This window comes from Salvelinus fontinalis, chromosome 2, assembly GCF_029448725.1.
Source record: "Salvelinus fontinalis isolate EN_2023a chromosome 2, ASM2944872v1, whole genome shotgun sequence".
Taxonomy (NCBI): Eukaryota; Metazoa; Chordata; class Actinopteri; order Salmoniformes; family Salmonidae; genus Salvelinus; species Salvelinus fontinalis.
In genome coordinates this window covers 79,724,136-79,743,356 of record NC_074666.1, presented here as the reverse complement: position 1 = coordinate 79,743,356, position 19,221 = coordinate 79,724,136, and the positions used below count along the sequence as shown (strand labels likewise).

General features: G+C 43.7%; 1 protein-coding gene across 2 annotated transcripts in view; it reads left to right on the top strand.

Moving 5' to 3' along the window:
• LOC129828146 (adhesion G protein-coupled receptor L1-like) overlaps positions 1–19,221 on the top strand; it is a 118,140-nt gene that overhangs the window by 75,210 nt on the left and 23,709 nt on the right. For both annotated transcript variants that reach the window (XM_055889460.1, XM_055889461.1), the window contains 7 exons: positions 67–170; positions 717–902; positions 1,152–1,190; positions 2,709–2,889; positions 3,069–3,191; positions 7,874–8,079; positions 13,272–13,445. In XM_055889460.1, the coding sequence (XP_055745435.1) occupies positions 67–170; positions 717–902; positions 1,152–1,190; positions 2,709–2,889; positions 3,069–3,191; positions 7,874–8,079; positions 13,272–13,445 (1,013 nt within the window). The remainder of the gene's footprint in view (positions 1–66; positions 171–716; positions 903–1,151; positions 1,191–2,708; positions 2,890–3,068; positions 3,192–7,873; positions 8,080–13,271; positions 13,446–19,221) is intronic.

The following is a 19,221-nucleotide window of genomic DNA, read 5'->3' as shown; positions in this document are numbered from 1 at the left end:
TCTTCCTCTCTCCATCCCTCTCTTCCTCCCTCCATCCCTTTCTCCCTTCCTCCCTGGCCCTCCCAGGCATCGCATCGTTCCAGTGCTTGGCGGCTCCGGTCATGTGGAACCCTCGGGGCCCTGACCTCAGTAACTGCACCTCTCCCTGGGTCAACCAGGTAGCCCAGAAGGTAAGACCTCCACCTCTACTAGCCCCTCTATTGGGGGCCTCTGGCCCTGCCTCTGGCCCTGGATGTCTGTGTCCATATGCACACTGCCATTAGCATGTCTCCAAGGCTCTCCTGATTAAAACCCATCACCAAGGTTTTCACTCATTAGAATGACTCATTTCAACTAGACCCATATTCAAATGCATCCACTCTTCATCCTCCACTTTCTATAGTTAGTCATTCACCCTATGGAAGGCCATTAAGGTCAAGATAATGGAAATACTATTTTTATTGAGTATATTTAAAGTATATTTGAAGATAATTGAATTACAACTATTTTCATTGAGTATATTTAAAGATAATTGAGTTATAGCTATTTTTATTGAGTATATTTAAAGATAATTGAGTTACAACTATTTTATTGAGTATATTTAAAGTGCATTTTTATAAAAAAAACGTAAGTCTACTCCGCACCCTCAACTTACCACTCTCAACCATCAGCAACCCCCAACACACACTCCTCTGTGTAGTACCCAGTGGTGGAAATGTGTGTCTCTATGTGTGTAGATAAAGAGCGGTGAGAATGCTGCCAACATAGCCGGGGAGTTGGTGAACCACACACGGGGGCGGATCCACGCTGGTGATGTCAGCTCGTCAGTGCGTCTGATGGAACAGCTGCTGGACATACTGGATGCCCAGCTTCAGGCCCTGCGGCCCGGCAACAAGGAGTCAGCCGCACGCAACTACAACAAGGTAGAAGACACGCACCACACACACACCACACACAGATAGATGTACACACGCACAAAGTTGTACAAACACACACACACTCACATAGACACATTCACACACACTCACAGACAAACTGAACTGGGTGTTTAAAAATGCACGCTAACAGACCCCTAGTGTATAACATCCCTCTAGACTGCAGTTTGCCATTGTTTTGGCATTACAGTACCTTATAGAAGTGTACTGTAATACTATTGTCCTCCCTCCTCTCAGCTCCAGAAGAGAGAGCGGACCTGTCGGGCTTACATCCAGGTAACTTCCCCTTTAATCCCACACTTCAAATAGAGAATATCTTCTAGCCTACCAGTGTACTGAATACTGAGAATAATGTGGGAAACATAACCTCTAACCCGTAGTAGACATATGTGTGTACTGTATAGGATTTCTTTAGGCTGAGATATATCATGTAATGTGTTCACAATCATTCTAGGTGCAGGTGGAGCGCGGTGCAGCGGTGTGTGTGTGTATGTACGTATGCGCGTGTGTGTGTGAGCGTGCTGCGTGTGTGCGTGTACGTGTGCATGTGTCTGCATGCTGCGAGCGTGTGTGTGTGTGTGCGCTGTATGACGGATATCTCTCTGTGGATGCCTCCGTGAAATGTTTCTGTAATAATTCCGCAGGCTGCTAGTTGCTTTGTAGTTTTCCCTCATGTTCATAGTATCTCTCTGAAATGTGGGGCGGAGTAATAGAAGTGGTAATAATGTTTCTGTGACATAACTCAGCTAGGTTTCACTGTAATGTTATCACTACCGTGATATACGTTGCTATATGAGCCTTGGCTGTGTACTGTTCAGTACAGTATGATATCTCTGGCTATGTGTAAGGGGTAACTTGATAGTATGAAATGATCCTGTGTGTGATATCATAGTATGTATGATGTATTTCTACATATGAATGATTTCTGTCATCCTGCAGCATATGTGTTCCTTAACCAGTCTGTTGTGCTTTGGAACAAAATACATACACATCTGCAGTGGTGTACGATCTATGCAAAGTGTGCTGTGTTGTAGTGTGTCACTAGAGCGCCCTTGTTTAGCATTGGTTGTACTGTAGCTTATGAAGCAACACAGATGTAATACAGGATATGGTAAATATATATCATTAGAATGGTTTTAATAGGTTTAGTGTAAGAGGAAATGTATGGTGATTGTGTGAAGAGCAGCTGTAATTCTCTCCCTTCCACTGTACAATGAAGAATAATCTATTGACCCTGTGCGTGTCATACAGGCCTGTATAGTACAAGAGAATCACACGATGAATCAAACATACAGGCCTGTATAGTACAAGAGAATCACAGAGATGAATCAAACATACAGGCCTGTATAGTACAAGAGAATCACATGATGAATCAAACATACAGGCCTGTATAGTACAAGAGAATCACACAATGAATCAAACATACAGGCCTGTATAGTACAAGAGAATCACAGAGATGAATCAAACATACAGGCATGTACAGTACAAGAGAATCACAGAGATGAATCAAACATACAGGCCTGTATAGTACAAGAGAATCACAGAGATAAATCAAACATACAGGCCTGTATAGTACAAGAGAATCACACGATGAATCAAACATACAGGCCTGTATAGTACAAGAGAATCACACGATGAATCAAACATACAGGCCTCTGTTATAAATTGGATAACAGGTCAAACGTCTACTATAAGAGTAGAGCAGCAGAAAATGTAATGTACAGCAGTAGCATGTGTAATGTAATGCAGTGTAATACAGCAGTGTGAACCTTAGCGCCCCCTCTGCGTTGCCAGGCGGTAGTGCAGACAGTGGACAACCTGCTACGTACAGAGGCCCTGGAGTCGTGGCAGGACATGAACACTACGGAGCAGGCCCACACCGCCACCATGCTATTGGACGTCCTGGAGAAAGGAGCCTTTCTATTGGCCAACAACATGTACGGCAACCGCTTCACCGACCGGGCCCCCAATATCGGTAAGAAATAGGGGGAAATGGAAGCAGTGGGGTGCATGCATGTGTGTGATTAGTAATTGTAATTAGTAGCAATAGTAATTCCAGTAGGTGGATAGGTGTAGAGCAGGGCATGCTCAATATCCTGGAAAAGCAGAACAACTCTAACCCTTTGTTCCCACGTACCTGTGTGTGTATCTTAGATCTGGAGGTGCACGTGTTGAACACAGAGATGGACCTTCAGGACCTGTCCTTTCCTCAGAACTACGTGAGCGACAGCACCATCCAGCTCTCCGCCTCCACCATCAAACAGTACAGCCGCAATGGTCAGTAACCTTATCACGGTCATCACATCACAGTCAAACCCTACAGCTCTCCCGTTCACTTCATGACCTGAGATATGGGCTCGGGGATCTCCCGTTCACTTCATGACCTGAGATATGGGTTCGGGGATCTCCCGTTCACTTCATGACCTGAGATATGGGCTCGGGGATCTCCCGTTCACTTCATGACCTGAGATATGGGCTCGGGGATCTCCCGTTCACTTCATGACCTGAGATATGGGTTCGGGGATCTCCCGGTCACTTCATGACCTGAGATATGGGCTCGGGGATCTCCCGTTCACTTCATGCCCTGAGATATGGGCTCGGGGATCTCCCGTTCACTTCATGACCTGAGATATGGGCTCGGGGATCTCCCGTTCACTTCATGACCTGAGGTATGGGCTCGGGGATCTCCCGTTCACTTCATGACCTGAGATATGGGTTCGGGGATCTCCCGGTCACTTCATGACCTGAGATATGGGCTCGGGGATCTCCCGTTCACTTCATGCCCTGAGATATGGGCTCGGGGATCTCCCGGTCACTTCATGACCTGAGATATGGGCTCGGGGATCTCCCGTTCACTTCATGACCTGAGATATGGGTTCGGGGATCTCCCGGTCACTTCATGACCTGAGATATGGGCTCGGGGATCTCCCGTTCACTTCATGCCCTGAGATATGGGCTCGGGGATCTCCCGTTCACTTCATGACCTGAGATATGGGCTCGGGGATCTCCCGTTCACTTCATGACCTGAGGTATGGGCTCGGGGATCTCCCGTTCACTTCATGACCTGAGATATGGGTTCGGGGATCTCCCGGTCACTTCATGACCTGAGATATGGGCTCCGGGATCTCCCGTTCACTTCATGCCCTGAGATATGGGCTCGGGGATCTCCCGGTCACTTCATGACCTGAGATATGGGCTCGGGGATCTCCCGTTCACTTCATGACCTGAGATATGGGCTCGGGGATCTCCCGGTCACTTCATGACCTGAGATATGGGCTCGGGGATCTCCCGTTCACTTCATGACCTGAGATATGGGCTCGGGGATCTCCCGTTCACTTCATGACCTGAGATATGGGCTCGGGGATCTCCCGTTCACTTCATGCCCTGAGATATGGGCTCGGGGATCTCCCGGTCACTTCATGACCTGAGATATGGGCTCGGGGATCTCCCGTTCACTTCATGACCTGAGATATGGGCTCGGGGATCTCCCGGTCACTTCATGACCTGAGATATGGGCTCGGGGATCTCCCGTTCACTTCATGACCTGAGATATGGGCTCGGGGATCTCCCGTTCACTTCATGACCTGAGATATGGGCTCGGGGATCTCCCGTTCACTTCATGAGATATGGGCTCAGGAATCTCTCAGTCAATGTTCCCATTTGCATTTTCATGCAAGTCTAAAATAATCTGCATGCAGTTGACCAAGTTATTGTTTCATAATAACAGGCCAATCAGATTAATAAAAGCGCTGAGACCATTTCTTCCTTGATGGTTTCCTAACAGCACTCCTAATAGAATAGCTGGAGAGAAGTGTAGATGACTATCACCCACAGCCTGACAGAGCAATCTCAGCTCTCGCTCTCTCTCTCTCCCTTGCTCCGTCTTTCCACCATCTTATACCCCTCTCTCATCTCTTCTCCCGCTTCAAGCCCCCCTCCTCCTCCCCCTTCTCCTCCCTCCATTCCTCCTCACCCTCCCTCCAGTCCTCCACCCATCCCTCCCTCTCCCCCTTCTCTGTTTTCTGTCAGCGCTCGGCTCTGCAGTGGGAACCAGATTAGAATGATTGAAACAAACGCACATGAAAAATTCATATGGAATAATAGGAGATCTGTGAATGCTTGAGGGATGAATGTTCCATTGCCCTCTACATTAAATCTCCCCTCTTTCCCACCAGTCAAAATGAAACGGTTCTTACCATCATTCTAACCTTCACTAACTCTCTCTCTCCCTCTGTCACTCTGCCTCTCTCCCTTTCCTCCTTTCCCCCTTATTATTCCCCTGTCCTCTCTCTCGCTATTTCTGTCTTCTTCTCGTCTTACTATTCCTCCTTTTCCTCTCCTTTACCCTTTTCTCTCTCTCTCTCTCCCTCCCCCCTTCCTTCTCATTTACCTCTTTATGTTCTATCTCTCTCTCTGACTCCCTCTCCTTCCCCTCTTCCCTCTCCTTTACCTCTTTATGTTCTATCTCTCTCTCTGACTCCCTCTCCTTCCCCCCTTCCCTCTCCTTTACCTCTTTATGTTCTATCTCTCTCTCTGACTCCCTCTCCTTCCCCCTTCCCTCTCCTTTACCTCTTTATGTTCTATCTCTCTCTCTGATTCCCTCTCCTTCCCCCCTTCCCTCTCCTTTACCTCTTTATGTTCTATCTCTCTCTCTCTGACTCTCTCTCCTTCCCCCTTCCCTCTCCTTTACCTCTTTATGTTCTATCTCACTCTCTCTGACTCCCTCTCCTTCCCCCTTCCCTCTCCTTTACCTCTTTATGTTCTATCTCTCTCTCTGATTCCCTCTCCTTCCCCCCTTCCCTCTCCTCTACCTCTTTATGTTCTATCTCTCTCTCTCTGACTCCCTCTCCTTCCCACTTTCCCTCTCCTTTACCTCTTTATGTTCTATCTCTCTCTCTCTGACTCCCTCTCCTTCCCCTCTTCCCTCTCCTTTACCTCTTTATGTTCTATCTCTCTCTCTGACTCCCTCTCCTTCCTCCTTCCCTCCCCTTTACCTCTTTATGTTCTATCTCTCTCTCTAACCCCCTCTCCTCCCCCTCTCCCCTCTCCTTTACCTCTTTATGTTCTATCTCACTCTCTCTGACTCCCTCTCCTTCCCCTCTTCCCTCTCCTTTACATCTTTATGTTCTATCTCTCTCTCTGACTCCCTCTCCTTCCCCCTTCCCTCTCCTTTACCTCTTTATGTTCTATCTCTCTCTGATTCCCTCTCCTTCCCCCCTTCCCTCTCCTTTACCTCTTTATGTTCTATCTCTCTCTCTCTGACTCCCTCTCCTTCCCCCTTCCCTCTCCTTTACCTCTTTATGTTCTATCTCTCTCTCTAACCACCTCTCCTTCCCCTCTTCCCTCACCTTTACCTCTTTATGTTCTATCTCTCTCTCTGACTCCCTCTCCTTCCCCCCTTCCCTCTCGTTTACCTCTTTATGTTCTATCTCTCTCTCTCTAACTCCCTCTCCTTCCCCTCTTCCCTCTCCTTTACCTCTTTATGTTCTATCTCTCTCTCTGACTCCCTCTCCTTCCCCCTTCCCTCTCCTTGACCTCTTTATGTTCTATCTCTCTCTCTGACTCCCTCTCCTTCCCCCTTCCCTCTCCTTTACCTCTTTATGTTCTATATCTCTCTCTGACTCCCTCTCCTTCCCCCTTCCCTCTCCTTTACCTCTTTATGTTCTATCTCTCTCTCTGACTCCCTCTCCTCTCCCCTTCCCTCTCCTTTACCTCTTTATGTTCTATCTCTCTCTCTCTGACTCCCTCTCCTTCCCCCTTCCCTCTCCTTTACCACTTTATGTTCTATCTCTCTCTCTGACTCCCTCTCCTTCCCCTCTTCCCTCTCCTTTACCTCTTTATGTTCTATCTCTCTCTCTGACTCCCTCTCCTTCCCCCTTCCCTCTCCTTTACCTCTTTATGTTCTATCTCTCTCTCTGACTCCCTCTCCTTCCCCCTTCCCTCTCCTTTACCTCTTTATGTTCTATCTCTCTCTCTGACTCCCTCTCCTTCCCCCCTTCCCTCTCCTTTACCTCTTTATGTTCTATCTCTCTCTCTGACTCCCTCTCCTTCCCCCTTCCCTCTCCTTTACCTCTTTATGTTCTATCTCTCTCTCTGATTCCCTCTCCTTCCCCCCTTCCCTCTCCTTTACCTCTTTATATTCTATCTCTCTCTCTCTGACTCCCTCTCCTTCCCCCTTCCCTCTCCTTTACCTCTTTATGTTCTATCTCTCTCTCTCTGACTCCCTCTCCTTCCCCTCTTCCCTCTCCTTTACCTCTTTATGTTCTATCTCTCTCTCTGACTCCCTCTCCTTCCCCCTTCCCTCTCCTTTACCTCTTTATGTTCTATCTCTCTCTCTGACTCCCTCTCCTTCCCCTCTTCCCTCTCTTTTACCTCTTTATGTTCTATCTCTCTCTCTGACTCCCTCTCCTTCCCCCTTCCTTCTCATTTACCTCTTTATGTTCTATCTCTCTCTCTGACTCCCTCTCCTTCCCCCCTTCCCTCTAATTTACCTCTTTATGTTCTATCTCTCTCTCTCTGACTCCCTCTCCTTCCCCCCTTCCCTCTCCTTTACCTCTTTATGTTCTATCTCTCTCTCTGACTCCCTCTCCTTCCCCCCGTCCCTGTCCTTTACTTCTTTATGTTCTATCTCTCTCTTTGACTCCCTATCCTTCCCCCCTTCCCTCTCATTTACCCCTTTATGTTCTATCTCTCTCTCTCTGATTCCCTCTCCTTCCCCCTTCCCTCTCATTTACCTCTTTATGTTCTATCTCTCTCTGTCTGACTCTCTCTCCTTGTTATGCTCCCTTCACACACTATTTCTGTTTCTTTTTTCTTTTTGTCCTTTCCCTCTCTCATTTCCCCTCTCTCTCTATCTCTCTCTCTTCTTCTATCTGCCTCTCCCCGTCTCTCTCTCTGACCCTTTTGCTCTCTACCCGTCTCTCCCTGTCTCTCCCCATCTCTCATCTCTCCCCCTCCAGGCCAAGTCAAGGTAGTGTTTGTTCTTTATAAGAACTTGGGCTCCTTCCTGTCTACGGAGAACGCCACGGTGAAGATGGAGCTGGAGGCGGTACCGGGGGAGCGAGGCTTGGCGGTCAACTCCCACGTCATCGCCGCCTCCATCAATAAAGAGTCCAGCAGAGTGTTCCTCACTGAGCCGGTGGTGTTCACACTCAAACACTTACAGGTATACACTTACAGATACATGTAATGTTATACGCTAACATACTTACAGAACGGCTCATAATAATGGCCGGAACATAGCAAATGGAATGGCATCAAACGCATGAAAACCATGTGTTTGATGTATTTGATACCATTCCACAAATTACGCTCCAGACATAACCACGAGTCCATCCTCCCCAATTAAGGTGCCACCAACCTCCTGTGACTCACACACATACAGTCCACAAACTCTCCCATACACACAATACATTCCCATGCACACAATACATTCCCATACACAATACACTCCCATACACACAATACATTCCCATACACAATACACTCCCATACACACAATATACACCCATACACAATACACTCCCATACACACAATACATTCCCATGCACACAATACATTCCCATACACAATACACTCCCATACACAATACACTCCAGTATACACACTTCACTCACATATACACAATACACTCCAATACACACACTACACTCACATACAAATTACACTTACATACACTTGCATAAACCGAAAGGTTGAAAGATCGAACCCCAGAGCTGACAATTTACAAAATCTGCCGTTCTGCCCTAAACAAGGCAGTTAACCCACTGTTCCTAGGCCGTCAATGAAAATAAGAATTTGTTCTTATTTCTGTGTCAGTCTTAACTGACTTGCCTGGTTAAATTAAGGTCAAATAAATAAATAAAATAATAATAAATAAACATAAATGTACATTGACATAATGTACACATACAGGAGTTAAACACTACACCACATACTGTACTGTATTAGTCTAACAAGCCCATACACCTACTGTACTGTAGTAGACTAACAAGCCCATACACATACTGTACTGTATTAGACAAACAAGTCCATACACATACTGTACTGTATTAGACAAACAAGCCCATACACATACTGTACTGTAGTAGGCAAACAAGCCCATACACATACTGTACTGTAGTAGACAAACAAGCCCATACACATAATGTACTGTAGTAAACTAACAAGCCCATACACATACTGTACTGTAGTAGACAAACAAGCCCATACACATACTGTACTGTAGTAGACAAACAAGCCCATACTGTACTGTAGTAGACTAACAAGCCCATACACATACTGTACTGTATTAGACTAACAAGCCCATACACATACTGTACTGTAGTAGACTAACAAGCCCATACACATACTGTACTGTAGTAGACACACAAGCCCATTCACATACTGTACTGTAGTGGACAAACAAGCCCATACACATACTGTACTGTAGTAGACTAACAAGCCCATACACATACTGTACTGTAGTAGACAAACAAGCCCATACACATACTGTACTGTAGTAGACTAACAAGCCCATACACATACTGTACTGTAGTAGACAAACAAGCCCATACACATACTGTACTGTATTAGACTAACAAGCCCATACACATACTGTACTGTATTAGACTAACAAGCCCATACACATACTGTACTGTAGTAGACTAACAAGCCCATACACATACTGTACTGTAGTAGACTAACAAGCCCATACACATACTGTACTGTATTAGACTAACAAGCCCATACGCATACTGTACTGTAGTAGACTAACAAGCCCATACACATACTGTACTGTATTAGACTAATAAGCCCATACACATACTGTACTGTATTAGACTAACAAGCCCATACACATACTGTACTGTATTAGACTAACAAGCCCATACACATACTGTACTGTAGTAGACTAACAAGCCCATACACATACTGTACTGTAGTAGACTAACAAGCCCATACACATACTGTACTGTAGTAGACAAACAAGCCCATACACATACTGTACTGTAGTAGACAAACAAGCCCATACACATACTGTACTGTAGTAGACAAACAAGCCCATACACATACTGTACTGTAGTAGACTAAAAAGCCCATACACATACTGTACTGTATTAGACAAACAAGCCCATACACATACTGTACTGTAGTAGACAAACAAGCCCATACACATACTGTACTGTAGTAGACAAACAAGCCCACACACATACTGTACTGTAGTAGACAAACAAGCCCATACACATACTGTACTGTAGTGGACAAACAAGCCCATACACATACTGTACTGTAGTGGACAAACAAGCCCATACACATATTGTACTGTATTAGACTAACAAGCCCATACACATACTGTACTGTAGTAGACTAACAAGCCCATACACATACTGTACTGTAGTAGACTAACAAGCCCATACACATACTGTACTGTAGTAGACAAACAAGCCCATACACATACTGTACTGTAGTAGACTAACAAGCCCATACACATACTGTACTGTATTAGACTAACAAGCCCATACACATACTGTACTGTATTAGACCAACAAGCCCATACATATACTGTACTGTAGTAGACTAACAAGCCCATACACATACTGTACTGTATTAGACTAATAAGCCCATACACATACTGTACTGTATTAGACTAACAAGCCCATACACATACTGTACTGTAGTAGACTAACAAGCCCATACACATACTGTACTGTAGTAGACTAACAAGCCCATACACATACTGTACTGTAGTGGACAAACAAGCCCATACACATACTGTACTGTAGTAGACTAACAAGCCCATACACATACTGTACTGTAGTAGACAAACAAGCCCATACACATACTGTACTGTAGTAGACAAACAATCCCATACACATACTGTACTGTAGTAGACAAACAAGCCCACACACATACTGTACTGTAGTAGACAAACAAGCCCATACACATACTGTACTGTAGTGGACAAACAAGCCCATACACATACTGTACTGTAGTGGACAAACAAGCCCATACACATATTGTACTGTATTAGACTAACAAGCCCATACACATACTGTACTGTAGTAAACTAACAAGCCCATACACATACTGTACTGTAGTAGACTAATAAGCCCATACACATACTGTACTGTATTAGACTAACAAGCCCATACACATACTGTACTGTAGTAGACAAACAAGCCCATACACATACTGTAGTGTAGTAGACTAACAAGCCCATACACATACTGTACTGTAGTAGACTAACAACCCCATACACATACTGTACTGTAGTGGACAAACAAGCCCATACACATACTGTACTGTAGTAGACTAACAAGCCCATACACATACTGTACTGTAGTAGACTAACAAGCCCATACACATACTGTACTGTAGTGGACAAACAAGCCCATACACATACTGTACTGTAGTAGACTAACAAGCCCATACACATACTGTACTGTAGTAGACTAACAAGCCCATACACATACTGTACTGTAGTAGACAAACAAGCCCATACACATACTGTACTGTAGTAGACTAACAAGCCCATACACATACTGTACTGTAGTAGACAAACAAGCCCATACACATACTGTACTGTAGTAGACAAACAAGCCCATACTGTACTGTAGTAGACTAACAAGCCCATACACATACTGTACTGTAGTAGACTAACAAGCCCATACACATACTGTACTGTAGTAGACTAACAAGCCCATACACATACTGTACTGTAGTAGACAAATAAGCCCATACACATACTGTACTGTATTAGACTAACAAGCCCATACACATACTGTACTGTAGTAGACTAACAAGCCCATACACATACTGTACTGTATTAGACTAACAAGCCCATACACATACTGTACTGTAGTAGACTAACAAGCCCATACACATACTGTACTGTATTAGACTAACAAGCCCATACACATACTGTACTGTATTAGACCAACAAGCCCATACATATACTGTACTGTAGTAGACTAACAAGCCCATACACATACTGTACTGTATTAGACTAATAAGCCCATACACATACTGTACTGTATTAGACTAACAAGCCCATACACATACTGTACTGTAGTAGACAAACAAGCCCATACACATACTGTAGTGTAGTAGACTAACAAGCCCATACACATACTGTACTGTAGTAGACTAACAAGCCCATACACATACTGTACTGTAGTGGACAAACAAGCCCATACACATACTGTACTGTAGTAGACTAACAAGCCCATACACATACTGTACTGTAGTAGACTAACAAGCCCATACACATACTGTACTGTAGTGGACAAACAAGCCCATACACATACTGTACTGTAGTAGACTAACAAGCCCATACACATACTGTACTGTAGTAGACAAACAAGCCCATACACATACTGTACTGTAGTAGACTAACAAGCCCATACACATACTGTACTGTAGTAGACAAACAAGCCCATACACATACTGTACTGTAGTAGACAAACAAGCCCATACACATACTGTACTGTAGTAGACTAACAAGCCCATACACATACTGTACTGTAGTAGACTAACAAGCCCATACACATACTGTACTGTAGTAGACTAACAAGCCCATACACATACTGTACTGTAGTAGACTAACAAGCCCATACACATACTGTACTGTATTAGACTAACAAGCCCATACACATACTGTACTGTAGTAGACAAACAAGCCCATACACATACTGTACTGTAGTAGACTAACAAGCCCATACACATACTGTACTGTAGTAGACAAACAAGCCCATACACATACTGTACTGTAGTAGACAAACAAGCCCATACACATACTGTACTGTAGTAGACTAACAAGCCCATACACATACTGTATACAGAGCATCAAACACTACGTCCCACACACTGTACACCCTGTTCTGTTACTGTACACATGCATTACAATATATTTCACCTCTCACCCTTTCTCTCTCTCTCCCACATATTTGCCAACTGTTTAAATAGGCTGTATTTTATTTCCCTGTCATCTGCTTGTACTGTATATAAACATGTTTAAATAGGCTGTATTTTATTTCCCTGTCATCTGCTTGTACTGTATATAAACATGTTTAAATAGGCTGTATTTTATTTCCCTGTCATCTGCTTGTACTGTATATAAACATGTTTAAATAGGCTGTATTTTATTTCCCTGTCATCTGCTTGTACTGTATATAAACATGTTTAAATAGGCTGTATTTTATTTCCCTGTCATCTGCTTGTACTGTATATAAACATGTTTAAATGGATTGCAGCACTTTATGTTTGTTATTTATGTCTGTGTGTTGTTATAAATCCTGCAACAGAACCATTTACCTTGGGTATCAATAAAGTTAATTAATTTTCATTTGAAATTACCCTCTCTCACTCTTTCCCTCCAGTTGGAGAACCACTACAGTCCCAACTGTTCGTTCTGGAATTACTCTGAGCGGTCGATGACAGGCCAGTGGTCGTCTCAGGGCTGTAGACTGCTGGACACCAACAGCACACACACCACCTGCTCCTGTTCCCACCTCACCAACTTTGCTGTGCTCATGGCCCACCACCAGCCTGATGTAGGTCCAGTGGATATTACACACACACACGCACACACACACACACACACACACACACACACACACACACACACACCAAGTTTATTATAGTAAATGAAAACCCGAAAATCATCAGCCGTCTCAATGTTGTTTTAGAGAATTTGTCAGTACGTCCTACGGGCCTCACAACCGCAGACCACGTGTTATCACGCCTGCCCAGGAGGATCTCCACATCTGGCTATACTGAAACTGTTATCTTTGACTCCAAAACTAACTACAATAATAAAAACCATCAAGAATTATGTTCAGTTTTAGTAATTTTGGGGGGGAAATAGAAGGGGGTTTTCAAGCTTCGGAACCTGGCGAGTCACGTTGAGATTGACTTTATCATTTAAAGGTAGACTTAGTGAGATGACGTTGTCATGAGCAGCACCACATATATCGGGGGCGTTTGAGTGGTAAGGCTAAATATACAGTGCCTTGCAAAAGTATTCATCCCCCTTGGCGTTTTTCCTGTTTTGTTGTATTACAACCTGTAATTTAAATTGATTTTTATTTGGATTTCATTTAATGGACATACACAAGAAAGTCAAAATTGGTGAAATTAAATGAAAAATATAACTTGTTTAAAAAAACTCCTAAAAATTCAAAACGTGGTGCGTGTATATGTACTCACTCCCTTTGCTATGAAGCCCCTAAATATGATCTGGTTGTCACGATCGCCGTTACGTGAAAGAGAGGAGGACCAAGGCGCAGCGTGAAATGAACACATATTTAATCAACAAAGACGAAGAACACTTACAAACTAAACAAAACAACAAACCGACGAACGTGAAGCTATAATAATGACAAGTGCAGACACAGGCAACATAGACATAGACAATCGCCCCATAAACTACCTAATGACTATGGCTGCCTAAATATGGCTCCCAATCAGAGACAACGATAGACAGCTGTCTCTAATTGAGAACCAATCTAGGCAACCATAGACATACATACACCTAGACTAAACACTGCCCCATAAACATACAAAAAAACCTAGACAATACAAAACACATACTTCCCTCATGTCACACCCTGACCTAACTAAAATAATAAAGAAAACAAAGATAACTAAGGCCAGGGCGTGACACTGGTGCAACCAATTACCTTCAGAAGTCACATAATTCGTTAAATAAAGTCCACCTGTGTGCAATATAAGTGCCACATGATCTAAGAATATATACACCTGCTCTGAAAGGCCCCAGTGTCTGCAACTCCAGTAAGCAAGGGGCACCACCAAGCAAGCAGCACCATGAAGACTAAGGACCTCTCCAAACAGGTCAGGGACAAAGTTGTGGAGAAGTACAGATCAGGATTGGGTTATAAAAAATATCAGAAACTTTGAACATCCCACAAAGCACCATTAAATCTGTAATTAAAAAATGGAAAGAATATGGCACCACAACAAACCTGCCAAGAGAGGGTCGCCCACCAAAACTCATGGACCAGGCTAGGAGGGCATTAATCAGAGAGGCAACAAAGAGACCAAAGATAACCTCGAAGGAGCTGCAAAGCTCCACAGCGGAGATTGGAGTATCTGTCCATAGGACCACTTTAAGCCCTACACTCCACAGAGCTGGGCTTTACGGAAGAGTGGCCAGAAAAAAAACATTGCTTTTTGGTGTTCGCCAAAAGGCATGTGGGAGACTTCCCAAACATATGGAAGAAGGTACTCTTGTCAGATAAGACTAAAATTGAGCTTTTTGGCCATCCAGGAAAACGCTATGTCTGGCTCTAACTCAACACCTCTCATCACCCTGAAAACCCCATCCACACAGTGAAGCATGGTGGTGGCAGCATCATGCTGTGGCGATGTTTTTCATCGGCAGGGACTGGGAAACTGGTCAGAATTGAATGAATGATGGCTGGCGCTAAATACAGCGAAATTCTTGAGGGAAACCTGTTTCAGTCTTCCAGAGATTTGAGACTGGGAAGGAGGTTCACCTTCCAGCAGGACAATGACTCTAAGCATACTGCTAAAGCAACACTTGAGTGGTTTAAGGGGAAACATTTAAATGTATTGGAATGGCCTAGTCAAAGCCCAGACCTCAATCCAATTGAGAATCTGTAGTATGACTTAAATATTGCTGTACACCAGTGGAACCCATCCAGCTTGAAGGAGCAGTTTTGCTTTGAAGAATGGGCAAAAATCCCAGTGGCTAGATGTGCCAAGCTTATAGAGACATACCCCAAGACACTTGCAGCTGTAATTGCTGCAAAAGATGGCTGTACAAAGTATTGACTTTGGGGGGGTGAATAGTTATGCACTCTCACGTTTTCAGTTTTTTTTCTTATTTCTTTTTTGTTTCACAATAAAAAATATTTTGCATCTTCAAAGTGCTAGGCATGTTGTGTAAATCAAATGACACAAATCCCCCAAAAATCCATTTTAATTCCAGGTTGTAAGGCAACAAAATAGGGAAAATGCCAAGGGTGGTGAATACTTTCGCAAGCCACTGTATGTGCGTGTACATTGGACTATCAACTGGTGAGAGAGCCTCAAATATCACATTATATATAAACTCAGCAAAAAAATAAACATCCCTTTTTCAAGGACCCTGTCTTTCAAAGATAATTCGTAAAAATCCAAATAACTTCACATATCTTCATTGTAAAGGGTTTAAATTCTCTGCGCTACGGATCCCTTTTACGGGATCATTTTCCTAAACAACCGCTGAATTGCAGGGCGCAAAATATTACTAAAAATATTTATAATCATGCAATCACAAGTGAAATATACCAAAACACAGTTTAGCTTGTTGTTAATCCACCTATCGTGTCAGACAGATATCGTGTCAGAAAGAAATCCAAGCTTTTGTGAGTGTATCAATCAATGCTAAAACAGCTAGCCCCAAATTAGCATGGTCACGAAAGTCAGAAAAGCAATCAAATTAATCGCTTACCTTTGATAATCTTCGGATGTTTGCACTCACGAGACTCCCAGTTACACAACAAATGTTCTTTTTGTTCGATAAATATTACTTTTATAACAAAAAAACGCCATTTGAGTTGCGCGTTATGTTCAGAAAACCAAAGCCTCGTTCCGTTCGACGAAAATTCCAAAAAGTATCCGTAATGGTCGTAGAAACATGTCAAATGTTTTTTATAATCAATCCTCAGGTTGGTTTTAACAAACGTAATCGATAATATTTAAACCGGATCGTAACCTATTCAATAAGAGAGAAAAAGAAAATGGAGAGCTCCCCTCTCGCGCGCAGGAACTCTTCAGAGGACACCTAACTACTTTTGAAAAATCTCGCTCATTTTTCAAAATAAAAGCCTGAAACTATGTCTAAAGCCTGGTCACAGCCTGAGGAAGCCATTGGAAAGGGAATCTGGTTGATACCCCTTTAAATGGAAGAAAGACTGTCCAGGAAACACAGATTTTTAAAACAAAATATCACTTCCGGGTTAGATTTTCTCAGGTTTTCACCTGCAGAATCAGTTTTGTTATACTCACAGACAATATTTTGACAGTTTTGGAAACTTTGGAGTGTTTTCTATCATAATCTGTAAATTATATGCATATTCTATGATCTGGACCTGAGAAATAGTCAGTTTACCTTGGGAACGTTATTTAAAAATAATAATAATAATAATCTGACCCCTAGCGTCAAGAGGTTACACTGTTTCCTATGCTTGTTCAATGAACCATAAACAACTAATGAACATGATAATGTGGAACAGTCGTTCCATGTGGAACAGTCGTTCCATGTGGAACAGTCGTTAAGACACTAACAGCTTACAGACGGTAGGCAATTAGGGTCACAGTTATGAAAACGTAGGACACTAAAGAGGCCTTTCTACTGACTCTGAAAAATACCAAAAGAAAGATGCCCAACTGCGTGAACATGCCTTAGGCTTGCTGCAAGGAGGCATGAGGATTGCAGATGTGGCCAGGGCAATAAATTGCAATGTCCGTACTGTGAGACGTCTAAGACAGCGCTACAGGGGAACAGGACGGACAGCTGATCGTCCTCACAGTGGCAGATCACGTGTAACAACACCTGCACAGGATAGGTACATCCAAACATCACATCTGCAGGACAGGTACAGGATGGCAACAACAACTGCCCGAGTTACACCAAGAACACACAATCCCTCCATCAGTGCTCAGACTGTCCGCAATAGGCTGAGAGAGGCTGAACTGAGGGCTTGTAGGCCTGTTGTAAGGCAGGTCCTCACCAGACATCACCGGCAACAACGTCGCCTATGGGCACAAACCCACTGTCGCTGGACCAGACAGGACTGGCAAAAAGTGCTCTTCACTGACGAGTTGCGTTTTTTTCTCACCAGGGGTGATGGTCGGAATCACGTTTATCATCGAAGGAATGAGCGTTACACCGAGGCCTGTACACTGGAGCGGGACCGATTTGGAGGTGGAGGGTCCGTCATGGTCTGGGGCGGTGTGTCACAGCATCATCGGACTGAGCTTGTTGTCATTGCAGGCAATCTCAACGCTGTGCGTTACAGGGAAGACTGACATTCCTGTTTTGCAGGAAATCACACACAGAACGAGCAGTATGGCTGGTGGCATTGTCTTGCTGGAGGGTCATGTCAGGATGAGCCTGCAGGAAGGGTACTACATGAGGGAGGAGGATGTGTTCTGCCATGGCCAGCGAAGAGCCCAGATCTCAATCCCATTGAGCAAGTCTGGAGCCTGTTGGATCGGAGGGTGAGGGCTAGGGACATTCCCCCCAGAAATGTCCGGCAACTTGCAGGTGCCTTGGTGGAAGAGCGGGGTATCATCTCACAGCAAGAACTGGCAAATCGGGTGCAGTCCATGAGGAGGAGATGCACTGCAGTACTTAATGCAGCTGGTGGCCACAGCAGATGCTGACTGTTACTTTTGATTTTGACCCCCCCCCCTTTTGTTCAGGGACACATTATTCAATTTCTGTTAGTCACATGTCTGTGGAACTTGTTCAGTTTATGTCTCAGTTGTTGAGTCTTGTTATGTTCATACAAATATTTAAACATCTAAGTTTGCTGAAAATAAGCGCAGTTGACAGTGAGAGGACGTTTATTTTTTTTGCTGAATTTACATATACAGTATATGAATCACGGCAAAGTGTGTTCCTGTTTCAGTCATGTCTTTGGTCACTTCCCGTGGGTCAAACAAAAACACCATAATGATTGGTTGACAATAGAGCCTCCTACAATGCAGGCAATTGCTACAGGATGAAGTTGATGAAGAGCAAATGCAGAAACTTGAAGTTGACTGGTGTCTACACTTCATGATCTTTGACCACATGGTTTTTGTAAAGTTCATGCACTTGTCATATAGGCACAAGTCAGACAGTTTTTATCCCCATAATGCAACACACTTTGGAAAGGCTGTGACCAAAAATGGTCAATGACTTGACAAAAGTGATCAAACGTGCCCTGTTTCTGCAATATCTCTTGGACTCTTGACAACATGATAACATGTTATTACACCTTGCTGAATCAAGCAAGTTGTTGTAGCAAACGATGAATAGAATGGGCTTGGAACGGTTCACCCTGGCAATTTGACTGGTAAACTCATGGGTACACTCGCAATGGCTGCCTGGTATTGTGACGCAATAATTTCCATGGTAATGTAGAATGTTCAATCAAATTATGTTAACTGATATGGCTAATACAATGGAATATATGTTTATGTAATCTCATTAGAGCTGAATCAACAAATCACAGCACATATAATTAGGAATTTGAATACTAGAATGCACATGAACCTTCTTATGATGGGATAAAGATCAGCCATTTTGGTTAG